This window comes from Chrysemys picta, chromosome 8, assembly GCF_011386835.1.
Source record: "Chrysemys picta bellii isolate R12L10 chromosome 8, ASM1138683v2, whole genome shotgun sequence".
In the NCBI taxonomy this organism is placed as follows: Eukaryota; Metazoa; Chordata; order Testudines; family Emydidae; genus Chrysemys; species Chrysemys picta.
Window position 1 is genome coordinate 55057437 of NC_088798.1, and position 13050 is coordinate 55070486.

At 50.7% G+C, this 13050-nt stretch overlaps 2 protein-coding genes across 3 annotated transcripts in view; one reads left to right on the top strand and one right to left on the bottom strand.

The window, feature by feature from the left end:
- The window catches only part of DHX9 (DExH-box helicase 9), a 42244-nt gene extending 35021 nt beyond the window's left edge, over positions 1 to 7223 (bottom strand). Inside the window, exons 1-6 of one of the 2 annotated variants that reach the window (XM_005290745.5) lie at positions 7084 to 7223; positions 6712 to 6832; positions 5691 to 5831; positions 2015 to 2132; positions 1588 to 1700; positions 955 to 1103 (exon numbers count right to left, since the gene is read on the bottom strand). In XM_005290745.5, the coding sequence (XP_005290802.1) occupies positions 955 to 1103; positions 1588 to 1700; positions 2015 to 2132; positions 5691 to 5831; positions 6712 to 6822 (632 nt within the window). In that variant the 5' untranslated portion in view covers positions 6823 to 6832; positions 7084 to 7223. Of the gene's footprint in view, positions 1 to 954; positions 1104 to 1587; positions 1701 to 2014; positions 2133 to 5690; positions 5832 to 6711; positions 6975 to 7083 lie in introns of those variants that run through there. The other variant, XR_010589774.1, reaches the window with a different exon arrangement.
- Positions 7224 to 7285: 62 nt separating this feature from the next.
- LOC135973069 (uncharacterized) lies at positions 7286 to 10120 on the top strand. Its single transcript, XM_065554478.1, has 2 exons — positions 7286 to 8953; positions 9499 to 10120. The coding sequence occupies exons 1-2, from the start codon at positions 8413 to 8415 to the stop codon at positions 9999 to 10001; spliced, it is 1044 nt and encodes a 347-aa protein (XP_065410550.1). The 5' UTR covers positions 7286 to 8412; the 3' UTR covers positions 10002 to 10120.
- Positions 10121 to 13050: the final 2930 nt, after the last annotated feature.

Below are 13050 nucleotides of genomic sequence, written 5' to 3' on the forward strand. Positions count from 1 at the left end.
TTAAGATAGAAAACAGACTTTCCCTGCCACAAAAAGTTTCACATTTTCGGGGGGGGGAGGGGGGAGAGGAGGAAGTGAGGGGGAGGGGCAGAGAGGGAGAGAAGTGTCCCAATTTTGGATGAAAACTCTAAATCGTGAAGTTTTAGAATTTTTCAGCTTGCTGCCTCACTCACCAGGGAGCTGATCAGCCTGGGACCCTGACCGGTTGGCAGGAAACCAGGTTGGCCAGACTTCCTGGTTTCTGCCAAAACTTTCAATGCTATCACAACACATTCCCACAGAATACTGATTCCATTGAATCAGCATATTCCAATGGAAATTTTCAACCAGCTCTAGCGGTAACAATTGTTAAGTCTCCATTAGATACATTCCCTGCTTAACCTAATTTAAGCATTACACGTTAAATTAATGTTTCCTTAATGCATTTTATAGTGAGTAGCACAAATGATTATTTACTGCTGGGATAATCGCCTTGCAATCAAACTGAGACCTTCCAGTTACCCAGATCATAGCAATATTACCACTATAAAATGCAAAACAAAAAGGCATTTCTTTAAGCAAGTGCCAAAACCATCAGGCAAAGATATCTCCACATTGTCATCCACATCCCAATGCCAAGGATCTCTTCCCCTTCCCTCCCAAAGTCCAGAAGCACAGTCGCCATTCTTCTAACGCACTGGATAGGACACTGCAAAGCCAAAGGCACTTTTTAAAATCAACTGAGAAAGTAAAAAAGGAGCTGCTGAAGATTAACATGAGGCACAATCCCCTCTTTCCAGGGACTACTGCTCATCGCCTTCTTTTAAGAGCTACTGACCAAGAAACAAAGCTTTCCCGCATAGGACTGCAGAGTACTACAAACTAGATCAATAGGATGGGTCCCAGAAAGGATTCCTCTTGCCCACAAATGTTTCTACCCCTTGTTACAGAAGGATATGAGTGAAACTAGCAAACCTGTTGTGATCAGGCCCCACTTGAGTGTATTTATATTCTCCCTGGACCTTCTCCTTTTGGAAAAACTGGTTCAGACGTGCCTTAGCATTCTCCAAGGTCCAATTTCCATGAAGACCAGCATTTAAGTCCACTTCTTCTGACTCCAAGGTCTAATATTGAAAACAATTTAAAAGTTACTGGCTCTAACTGTAAAGTTTTGTTACAAGTATGTTTAAAACAAAATGTAAAAGTCAAGTTTCCTGAGTAATTGGTCAGCGTGCCACAGAATAGTCAGGAATTTTCACAAGAAATTTAAGTGTCTTTACGGCCTCAAGACTATTTCCGCAGACTGCCACAGCAAAGAGTCTGTATAAACAATATAAATGTTGATATGAGGAAAATCTGACCGTCAGTGTACCCAGAATTATTCTGTTACTAATTTAAGATAGTAAATTAGTTACAGTGGTTAGCAGTTTGTCGGATGTTAACAGTAACTAGCTAGTTTCTTCACTGATAAATATTCTGCCAGTTAAAAAATTACACAATACTGAACTCCTAAATATTACAAGCCTGGCTGCAAACTCTAATCAATCATTAAAAGGGGTGGAAAACACTTGTTTCAGAGCTAAAGTACAATTAGATAGGTTAACTTACAGCCTGTGCCTCCTGCTCCTCCTTCCTTGAATAGTAATCCTTCAGATTGGCTCCACGGTCCCACTGAGCCCCACCATAGCCAGAGCTTCCAACTCCAGCAGCCGGACCACCACCTGGGGGAGGGGGAGAAGAAAGGTTAACCCCTCTCCTAACAATTGTGAGATGCATGCTGAGAAGTCAGGTGCTCTGAAGAGGAAAGAGAAAAATCTGAACTGTTTGCAGCCACGCCTCAGAAATACTCAATTACTTTTAGTTATTTTCTTTATAAAGAAACACACATAGGAGACATTGATATTATAAGGTAAAAAATGTATTCCAAACGTGTGTGTGTGTGTGTGTGTGTATATATATATATATATATATATATATATATATAATAAATTAAATAAATAAATAAAATGTAAGTTACAGATATTCAAAGTCTTACCTGTTTCACTCTTCAGTGCCAAATGTGGAGGAAGAGGTCCGCCCAGAGTAGAAACACGTTCACCAGCATCTCCCCTTGCTTCAGGCACTATTCCATCCGGAGCATCAGCAGCTCCTGCCTGGGGAAGGGAAACAGCCCATGAATAGCAATGCCACCAACTTCATATAAAATGACAGAACTTTTCACTCAATACTCATGTCAGAAAAATTGTCATACAATTTAAAGATATGTTCATTATATAACATTGCTGTCAGAAGCTTCCATTTAAAACATTTAAAAAGCTTGACTGCTGAGCATTTAAACTCTTTCAGATGTCCTACTAAAACTCACAATTTAACATTCCTAGCTGCTTCAAGTGACAGGAAAAATGCGAGTTTATGGCCCATGGCTTATATCCATGATAAACAGGATACACTGAATGCACTGTATAATTACACACAAAAACCTATGTTAAAAGAACATTACTAATATTGCAAAAATCAAGCACTCAAAAGTTAAGCAGTTAGCTAGACAACATTAATTCAGCCCCATTATACATATGCATTATGATAGTCTAATTACACAATCACATGTAGTTTTCCCACAGGACTTCAGCCCATTCAGCTAGCAGATCTGCTCTAGGAATGAATCACAGTTGTGTGGTGAAGGAGATTTATCCGTAAAACACCATTCTTCATTTGCTGTAAAAGTTGGAAAATGAGTACCTATTGTGGGTTCCAGGACACAGCGGGCCTAGGGTGACCTGATGACAAAGATGAAATATCGGGACGCCGGGGGGGGGGGGGGGGGGGGGAGTGTCCCCCCCCCATGGCACAGCCCCGTCTCCACCCAACTCTATGGTGGCCGCAACAGCTGAGCGAGGCCCAGCCCGGAGCTGCCAAGCCCACGTGCTGTGCTAGATCCCCAGGGCAGCCTGGCTCGCTTCCCGGCTGCCCTCCAGGAGCCATGGGCACGGCCCAGGAGGCCCAGGCCTGCCTCGCCTTCTACCGGGGGCTCGGGCGGAGGGAGCTGCTGCGGGATCTCTGCTGGGCCATGCTTGCCTTCCTGGAGAAGCTGAACTGGAGCAGTTCGCAGGGTGAGTACCGGGGGCCACCCTCTCCCTCCAGGCTTGCGCCGCCATACAGCTGATCAGCGCAAGTCTGGGAGGGAGGAGGAATGCGGCGTGCTTGGGGAAGAGGCGGGGCCAGGGCAGGGATTTGGGGAGGGATCCAATGGGGCAGTGAGGGGGCTGGGGGAGCGAGAGCCCCTCCCGGCTCCGCCTGTGCGCCAGAGCGGAGGGCAAAATTGCTTGTTTGTCCAGTGTCCCGACCGAACATTGGTCAGGACGCGGGACAAACAAGCAAATATCGGGATGTCTGGTCACCCTAAGCGGGCCCACGCACACCGGTAGCTAAAGGCCCTTCCCCCGGCTAAGGGAGAGGGGGACAGTGAACGTAGGCCACAACTGAATACTGGGGACAACAAATGAAAAAAACAGAGATGGGAGTGAAGGTCGTAGTGTGAAAAATCAGGGAACTGGAAGGGGACACCGAGCAGAGAACCCCTGACAGCACCCATGACTGCTCAAAGACATCCAAGGAGTCAATGGACACTGCCCAGAGGAAAACTGCTCAGAGAAATGACTGCACTAGAGATCAGAAGTAGGTCCCACAGTTGCAGAGCACCCCCCCTGCAAGTCCCCTCCCCATGTCAAATTCCTCTTCTGACCAGCACCATTAAAAGGTGCATAGTGAATGAGGTAGGGGACTGAAGGAAGATAAAGTATAGTCTCATGGTTAGAGCAGGTGAATGGAGAAACAGATTCTAGCCTTGTCTCTACCACAGAGTACCTACATGATGCTAGGCAAGTTACTTAAACCAGACTTTTCACAGGTGGTTATTAACTGAATGTTCCTCAATTTCTGAGTGCCTGACTTGAGACCCAGGGTCTGATTTGTAGAAGTACTGAAGTCAATGGGAGCCTGTTTTATAATGCTAAATATTCTATAAAGACAGGTCCCAGGGGCCTCAAAATGGGCACTCAAGATTAGTGACTACTCTTGACCCTAATCTCTCTGTGCCACAATTCTCCACCTGTAAAATAGAGATAAGATGACCCTCCCATCTCACAAAGGTTTCTCAGGTGCTGCCAACTCTGCCTATAATAAATCAGGGCTTGAAAAATTCACTCACCAGTAGTGAGCAGGAAGCTTTTCCTGGTGAATAGGATGATCAAAGCTACCAATTTCTTCTGATCATAAACTTCCATTAAAAATAATCTTCACAACTATGGGGTCAAGACTCTAACCAGGCAGAAATGATACAGTACTGTTTGCCTGGGTCTACAGACTGCTCCAATGCCTCAGCAAAGCTACGAGCAACAGACCAAAAGACAAGATTACCATCAATTTACAGCTGATATTCAGTGTTCTGTGGCAGACACATACAGTACTTGACACTCTTACATCACAATTGCTTGACCAAACTGTGACCAGTGCCAAAAGTATCCAAAGGGAAAGACAACCCAAAAGCAGCAGAAAGCCACTGCTTCACAGGAAAAGGGCAATATGGCAGAGGACCTTAAACTCATTACTGGTTTCATTACACAGAGATGAAAAATAGCTTATAAAACTATTAGAGCCGTCATAAGAGACTAGCTCCTGCAATCTCCTCCAGTATATACTTCCAGGGGAATTCTGCACAAAAAGTTAAAAATTCTGCATATTTTATTTGTCAAAACAATAATATAATCACACCAGTTTCAATTATTTTTGGTCATTTATTTCAAAATACTTGTCAGCAAGAATGTAACAATACAGACAACAAAAAAGATTCAGGAAATGTTTTTTGACAAATAGATTCCTTACTAGGCATATTAATACAGAACTCTGAGTAATAATTCATTTAAACTACAATACAGAACCGAATTTCCCGCACCCCTCAGAAGCAATGCAAAGACTTTGGGGAGTCAGGGGTAACGGAGGAGCTGAGGGAGAGAGAAGTAAATTGCTGGGAAGGAGCCTGGGTGTGAACTCGGAGGGTTGTTGGGTATGGGTGGGAAAAGTATGGAACAGTTTTTGTGTGTTGGGGGGGGGGAGGGGGAGGGAATTGTTAGGGAGCTTGCAGACCCTGGCTGACCCCTAGCCTTTCCCATTCAGTCAGGCACATCTGCCCCTCTCCCCATGTATTCCTGCAACCCCATATGTCCTTGCACCCCCTGTCCACGTGTCCCTCCATCCCCACTCAGACACCCACTCCCCCCATCCCCATGTGGCCCTGCACCCCTCCCTCTGTCCCCATGTGTCTCTGTGCCCCCACCTAGCCACTCCCATCCCTATACCGCCTCCCTGTGTCTCTGTGCCCCCAACCAGCCACCCCCACCACCACGTGGCCCTGCGCCTCCACTCGCATTCAGCCCCTGCCCCAGTCTGTCCTCCCCTACTAGCCCTTATGAGCCCCCGTCTGACCACCCCCAGCAGCCCCATGCTATCTGTCTCTCCATAGCCCCTGTTCCTGGGTCTTATACCTCACTTTAGGCTTTCCCCTTCCAGGAGAAGTGGCTCCGACATTTAGATCCAGAGGTCCCAGGTTCAATCTCTGCTGCTAACAACCTACTTAGCAGCACAACACTACAAGTTACCGCCTGAGAGAATCAAACCTGCTCTCCTAGGTGACAGATAGGGACACAGACACTTACCCCTAAAGCTGGAATTTCTTCACTCTTGATTTCATTCAACCGAACTAAGTAATTAAGGAAGTCCCTAGCAGCATTGCTCTGTGCATCTTTCTTGTTCGTGGAATTGCCCATTCCAATGTAGTTAAAACCTTCCACCCGAACCTGCAACAGACAAAAAACTGACCCTCAGGTAAGTGTTTACAACATCAAAACCTCACCACGTGAATACCCAACCAATTCCAATGGTCTCTCAGCTGTTTCTATTCACTCCTGGCTCCCCTGCTAGCTAAGCATCTTCCCCAGAGCAGATATGTGGGGTCTTAACTTTTTAAGTGCTAGCGGCTTTTAGCCACGTCAAAGGCTGTGCACATACCCCACACCCCTTCACCATTATTTCTTTTCTGCCTCTGTGGGGAGTAAGTAATTCAGGATATCAACATTTTTATTGGGACAACAGCTAGGGCTGAAATGGGGCTTGTTATGCTGGGACGTGGCGCTAGTTGCCTCAACCAGTTCTTTGTTCTGTAGATAAGTTGAGCCTAGGGTCTGGTTTTGTTCAGCCAACAAATGTAAAGTGGCAGAAGCTGGCTAATTACACTAATAAGGTCACTCGTTAATTAGTGAATATTCCAAGGTGGTGACAATACATGAAAGGGCTGGGCCTATAAACAGAGCCACCCAGGCACCGCTCCTACTTTTAGGGTGAGGAGAGGGAAAGGATGAGGTAGCAAAATGGCCCTAGAGCCAATGCTCCTTTCCTTGGCGTGGGGAAGCCAGGCAGGAGTCCTGAGCGGGTGCTGCAGGGAGCGGGAGCCCATGGCCGGTGCTGGCGGCATCCTTGACTGGCCCCTTAACTTCGACTTGTGCAGCTACGCTCCAGGCCCGGCCCGGCCCGGCCCTGGGCGGTTACACCCCGCGCCTGCGGCTGCCGGCCCGGTGTGTGGAGACCAGCCACGCGAACAGGCGCCAGCCGCGGCACGTGCCGCCGGGACCGCTCCGACGCCGCGGTGAGGGGCCCGAGCCGCCGCGCCCTGGTCCGCACCTCACACATGAACTTCTGCCGGTTCTTGTTGCCCACGGCGCGGATCTCGTAGGTCGGCGTCACCTTCCTCTTGCCGCACCAGGCGTACAGGAAGTTCTTCACGTCCCCCATAGCGCGGGCTCTGCGGGGACAGCGCGACCGTTAGCGCCGCTGGGTCACAGCACGGATAAGAGCCGCGCGCCCTCCAGCAATGGGGAGTAATGGCAGGGGGAGAGCGCAGCCCCTGCCCAACGACAGCGCATGCGCACAAACAACACGCACGCAACGGCACCACGTGCTCTATCAGGCCCCTCTTCTTGACCCAGCCCCGCCCTTCTCCCTACAGCGCATGCGCACCCACCCGCCCCACTCCACGGGCAGAGATGCCCGTACCTCTCCTCTAGACTCAACCTCTACCCGGCTTCGGCTGGGCAGCTGCGGTGGGGGGCGAAGCACCTCGCTTGCCGAGCGCCACAAAATGGTGGTTGTGGGGCGCATGCGTATAAGGCGTATCAACAAAGGCCCACTATGGCTGAATGCAGGGAGCCGCGCCCACAGTGTAGGGGGGTGGTGACAGAGCGGCCGTAGGGCTGCCAGTTCCGGGGCCCGTCCCCCAGCCCGGCAGCTGTTAGCATGGCCGGTCCGAGCGGCGAGCCTAGCCTAGCCTAGCCTCCCGCTGCTGCAGCGCACGGCCAAGGCGCCCTAGCCCCGCACAGCAGCTGCACGCCCCGGTGCGGCTCCTGCCCGGAAGGGAGCGGAGCCTGAGGCGCCCCCGCTGCTGCTGTACTGGGGCGGGGGCTCCTGGCGGCTCACACGGATCGCTCTGTTTTTTGCGTTGGACACGAGCCCGACCCTGCGGGCAGCCCCGGGCTGACGGGAGCGCTCGGGCCCTGCTGCTCCCGGGACAGCGGGAGTTCCACAGCGGATGGGCGCTTCAGGCGGCCTGCTTAAAACTCGTGGGTTGGGTTTTTTGGCGCTTATTTCACTTCCATGAGCAGGTCACACTTTGAATAAAAGCCGCCTTTGTCGCTGTCCCTGCACGCAGCGGGATTGGAGTTTACAGGCAATGTGCTGAGATCTCCCCATAGTCTTCCTGCAAAGCCTAGGAAAACGAGATTGTTTTAGGGGTGGGAGTAGAAGTTTCCATATAAAATAAAAGCTATATTAAAAATAAACTTTAAAAAACAAAGTAACTTTCACACTTCCATTATACATTAAATGGGGGGGGAGTAACCCAGTTATTAAAAAAAAAAAGCTAAGGTCACTGTGAAATGCATGAGATGAAAAACGAGGTGTTAAAGCTTTCTGCAGTTACAGGGCCAGGACTGCCAAACTGAGGCCTGGTCTACACTACGGGTTTAGGTCGACTTTAGCAGCGTTAAACCGAATTAAGCCTGGACACGTCCACACAACGAAGCCCTTTCTTTCGACTTAAAGGGCCCTTTAAACCGGTTTCTTTACACCACCTCCGACGAGGGGATTAGCGATAAAACCGGCCTTTGCGGGTCGGAATTGGGGTAGTGTGGACGGAATTCGATGTTATTGGCCTCCGGGAGCTATCCCACAGTGCTTCATTGTGACCGCTCTGGACAGCGCTCTCAACTCAGATGCACTGACCAGGTAGACAGGAAAAGACCCGCGAAGGTTTGAATTTCATTTCCTGTTTGCCCAGCGTGGAGAGCACAGGTGACCACGCAGAGCTCATCAGCACAGGTAACCGTGATGGAGTCCTCCCAGGATCGCAAAAGAGCTCCAGCATGGACCGAACGGGAGGTACGAGATCTGCTCGCCATATGGGGAGATGAAGCAGTGATAGCTGAACTCCGTAGCAGTAAAAGAAATGGAAAAGTATTAGAAAAGATCTCCAAGGCCATGAAGGACCGAGGCCATAACAGGGACACACAGCAGTGCCGCGTGAAAATTAAGGAGCTACGGCAAGCTTACCACAAAGCCAGAGAAACAAACGGAAGGTCCGGGGCAGAGCCGCAAACTTGCCGCTACTACGCGGAGCTGCATGCGATCCTAGGGGGTGCAGCCACCACTACCCCAACCGTGTGCTATGACTCTCTCACTGGAGAAACACACAGGGAAGACGGTTCGGGGAACGAGGAAGATGACGATGGAGGTACTGTAGGTAGCTCACAGCAGCAAGGAAGCGGAGAAACCGGTTTCCCCAACAGCCAGGATATGTTTGTGACCCTGGACCTGGAACCAGTAACCCCCGAACTCACCCAAGACCCTCAGGGCACACAGGAGACCTCTGGTGAGTGTAACTTTGTAAATATTTGTAAACATTACAAAAAAAAAGCAAGCAAGTCTGTTAACGTGTATGGGGATGGAGCGGAAATCCTCCAGGGACATCTCCAGAAAGCTCTCCTGGTTGAAATGGGGTGATTTTATTAAGGGGGACATTCAGAGGCGCCCGTTCCTGCTCTTCTGACCAGAAATGTTCCCCGCTGTTAACCACGCGGTGGGGGGAGGGGTGAAGTGATCATCCCAGAGAATCGTGTGTGGGGGGGGGGGGGGAGGGTTTACTTGTGTTTGTGCCGCATGTTAACCGGGAAACCGCAGCCCCCTCCTTTTACATTGAAACCCCATTTTAAATGGACAACCCAATTCATCCTTGATATGGGAAATGCGCTGCTGTTTGCAACCTTTCCCGCATGTTAAGAAGGTTAAAAAAGCCAAAACACTGTGGCCTACGATGGCTGCCTGCAAGCCGAAATATGCGACCTTGTAATGAAAGAGTGTACCCATTGTTCCCTAAAATGTGTCTTTTTTAACCACCTCTCCCTTCTCCTCCGCCAGCTGCAAATGTTTCTCCTTCGCAGAGGCTCGTGAACATTAGAAAGAGAAAACGTAAGACGAGGGACGAGATGTTCACAGAGCTGCAGATGTCCGCCCAGGCTGATAGAGCACAGCAGAATGCGTGGAGGCAGTCAATGTCGGAGATGAGAAAAGCCCAATATGAACGAGAGGAGAGGTGGCGGGCTGAATCGCGGGAAGAACAGAGCAAGTGGCGGGCTGAAGACGATAGGTGGCGTCAGCTTGCAGACAGACGGCAAGAGGCAATGCTCCGTCTGCTGGAGCATCAAACTGATATGCTCGAGCGTATGGTTGAGTTGCAGGAAAGGCAGCAGGAGCAGAGACCGCCGCTACAGCCCCTGTGTAACCAACAGCCCTCCTCCCCAAGTTCCATAGCCTCCTCACCAAGACCCCCAAGAACACGGTGGGGGGGCCTACGTCCACCCAGTCACTCCACCCCAGATGATCGCCCAAGCATCAGAAGGCTGGCCTTCAATAAGAGTTAAAGTTTTAAAATGCAGTGTGTCCTTTTCCATCCCTCCTCCCCCACCCATCCCAGGCTACCTTGGCAATTATCCCCCTACCTCTGTAAGGAACTAATAAAGAATGCAGGAATGTGAAAAAACAATGACTTTATTGCCTCTGCAAGCGGGAGGGGAGGGTGGGGTGGGGTGGTTGGTTTACAGGGAAGTAGAGTGAACCGGGTCGGTGGGGGGGGGGTTGGAGGGTTCATCAAGGAGAAACAAACAGAAGTTTCACACAGTAGCCTGGCCAGTCACAAAACTCGTTTTCAAAGCTTCTCTGATGCGCACCGCGCCCTGCTGTGCTCCTCTAACCGCCCTGGTGTCTGGCTGCGCGTAATCAGCGGCCAGGCGAGTTGCCTCAACCTCCCACCCCGCCATAAATGTCTCCCCCTTACTCTCACAGATATTGTGGAGCGCACAGCAAGCAGCAATAACAATGGGGATATTCTTTTCGCTGAGGTCTGAGCGAGTCAGTAAGCTGCGCCAGCGCGCTTTTAAACGTCCAAATGCACATTCCACCACCATTCGGCACTTGCTCAGCCTGTAGTTGAACAGGTCCTGACTCCTGTCCAGGCTGCCTGTGTACGGCTTCATGAGCCATGGCATTAAGGGGTAGGCTGGGTCCCCAAGGATCACGATAGGCATTTCAACATCCCCAATGGTCACTTTCTGGTCCGGGAAGAAAGTCCCTTCCTCCAGCTTTCGAAACAGAGCAGAGTTCCTGAAGACGCGAGCATCATGTACCTTTCCCGGCCATCCCACGTTGATGTTGGTGAAACGTCCCTTGTGATCCACCAGGGCTTGCAGCAGCATTGAAAAGTGCCCCTTGCGGTTTACGTAGTCGGTGGCTTGGTGCTCCGGTGACAAGATAGGGATATGGGTTCCGTCTATGGCCCCGCCACAGTTTGGGAATCCCATTTCAGCAAAACCATCCACTATTGACTGCACGTTTCCCAGAGTCACTACCCTTGCTATCACCAGGTCTTTCATTGCCCTGGCAAATTGGATCACAGCAGCCCCCACCGTAGATTTGCCCACTCCAAATTGATTCCCGACTGACCGGTAGCTGTCTGGCGTTGCAAGCTTCCACAGGGCTATCGCCACTCGCTTCTCAACTGTGAGGGCTGCTCTCATCTTGGTATCCTGGCGTTTCAGGGCAGGGGAAAGCAAGTCACAAAGTTCCATGAAAGTGGCCTTACGCATGCGAAAGTTTCGCAGCCACTGGGAATCGTCCCATACCTGCAGCACGATGCGATCCCACCAGTCTGTGCTTGTTTCCCGGGCCCAGAATCGGCGTTCCACGGCATCAACCTGCCCCAGTGACACCATGATTTCCACATTGCTGGGGCCTGTGCCTTGTGAGAGGTCTATGTCCATGTCAATTTCCTCATCACTCTCGTCGCCGCGCTGCAATTGCCTCCTCGCCTGGTCCGGGTTTCGCCTTGGCATGTTCTGGCTCTGCATATACTCCAGGACAATGTGCGTGGTGTTCATAGTGCTCATAATTGCTGCGGTGATCTGAGCGGGCTCCATGATCCCAGTGCTAGCTATGGCGCCTGGTCAGAAAAAAGGCGCGAAAGTAGTATCTGATGGACCAGGAGAAGGAGGGAGGGAGGGAGGGCCGAGTGACGACATGGCGTACAGGTACAGGAACAGGGAGAAACACAAACAACTGTCACACAGAATGGTCCCCCCAAAGATTAAACTGGAATCCCTGGGCTTAGCAGGCCGTTGATTTCACGGAGGAAGGGGAAGCAAATGAACACAGAACAAATCTATTTTTTACATCTTAAGGTGGCAGCCGACGGTGCAGCATGAGTGACAGCCATACCAGTATGACGACGATGGGTACCAATCATAATATACCATCATCTGCCAAAAGGCAAGGGGCTGCTGCTGTGTAGCAATGCAGCCCCACATCTGCCAGCCCCACGTCCGCCAGCACCCAGCATCGCCCTCGGCCTCTTCTGGGTGCTTAGCAGACAATACTGGGCAATTGGCAGAAAATAGTATATTACGACTGGTAGCCATCATCATCGAAACAGTAGCATGTCTGCCCAGGTGGCCATGATTGACAGCCACACCAGTACGACGACGATGGGTACCAGTCATAATATACCATCGCCTGGCAAGGAGCTGGTGCAATGCAGCCCTACGGCTGCCAGCCCCACGACTATCACTCATGCTACACCGTCTACCGCCAAAAGGCAGTTAGCAGCTGCTGCTGTGTAGCAATGCAGTCCCACATCTGCCGGCACCCAGAGGACATATGGTGACGGTGAGCTCAGCTGAGCTGAGCGGGCTCCATGCTTGCCGTGGTATGTTGTCTGCACAGGTAACTCAGGTAAAAAGGCGCGAATGTATTGTCTGCCGTTGCTGTGACGAGGGGGGAAGGGCCTGACGACATGTACCCAGAACCGCCCGCGACACTGTTTTGCATCATCCGGGCATTGGGATCTCAACCCAGAATTCAAAGAAAAGGCGCGAACCGCTTCTCGGCTCTCTGAGCTGTGGCGCAAACGTAGTATCTGACGGACTAGGGGAAGGAGGGAGGGGGGCCGAGTGACGACATGGCGTACAGGCACAGGGAATTAAAATAAAGAACGGTGGCTGTGCATCAGGGAGAGACACAAACAACTGTCACAGACTGGTCCCCCCCAAAGATTAAACTGAAAACCCTGGGTTTAGCAGGCCGTTGATTTGACGGAGGGAGGGGGAAGCAAATGAATACAGAGCAAATCTATTTTTTTACATCTTAAGACGACGGTGCAGCGTGACTGATAGCCCTCGGCATCTTTCTGGGTGCTTGGCAGCAAATACGGGGCGGTGTATGACGATGGTCTTCAGGCCTATTGCACAATTGGCTGCTCAGGGAAGACTCTGCTAACGTACGATGACCCGACTTGTAATAGGATGGCTAACAGTCGTAATACACCATTTACTGCCAAAAGGCAAGCCCCACGGCTGCCAGCACCCAGATCGCCAATGAAGGCTACCAGTCTACTGCACCGTCTACCGCCAAAAGGCAGTT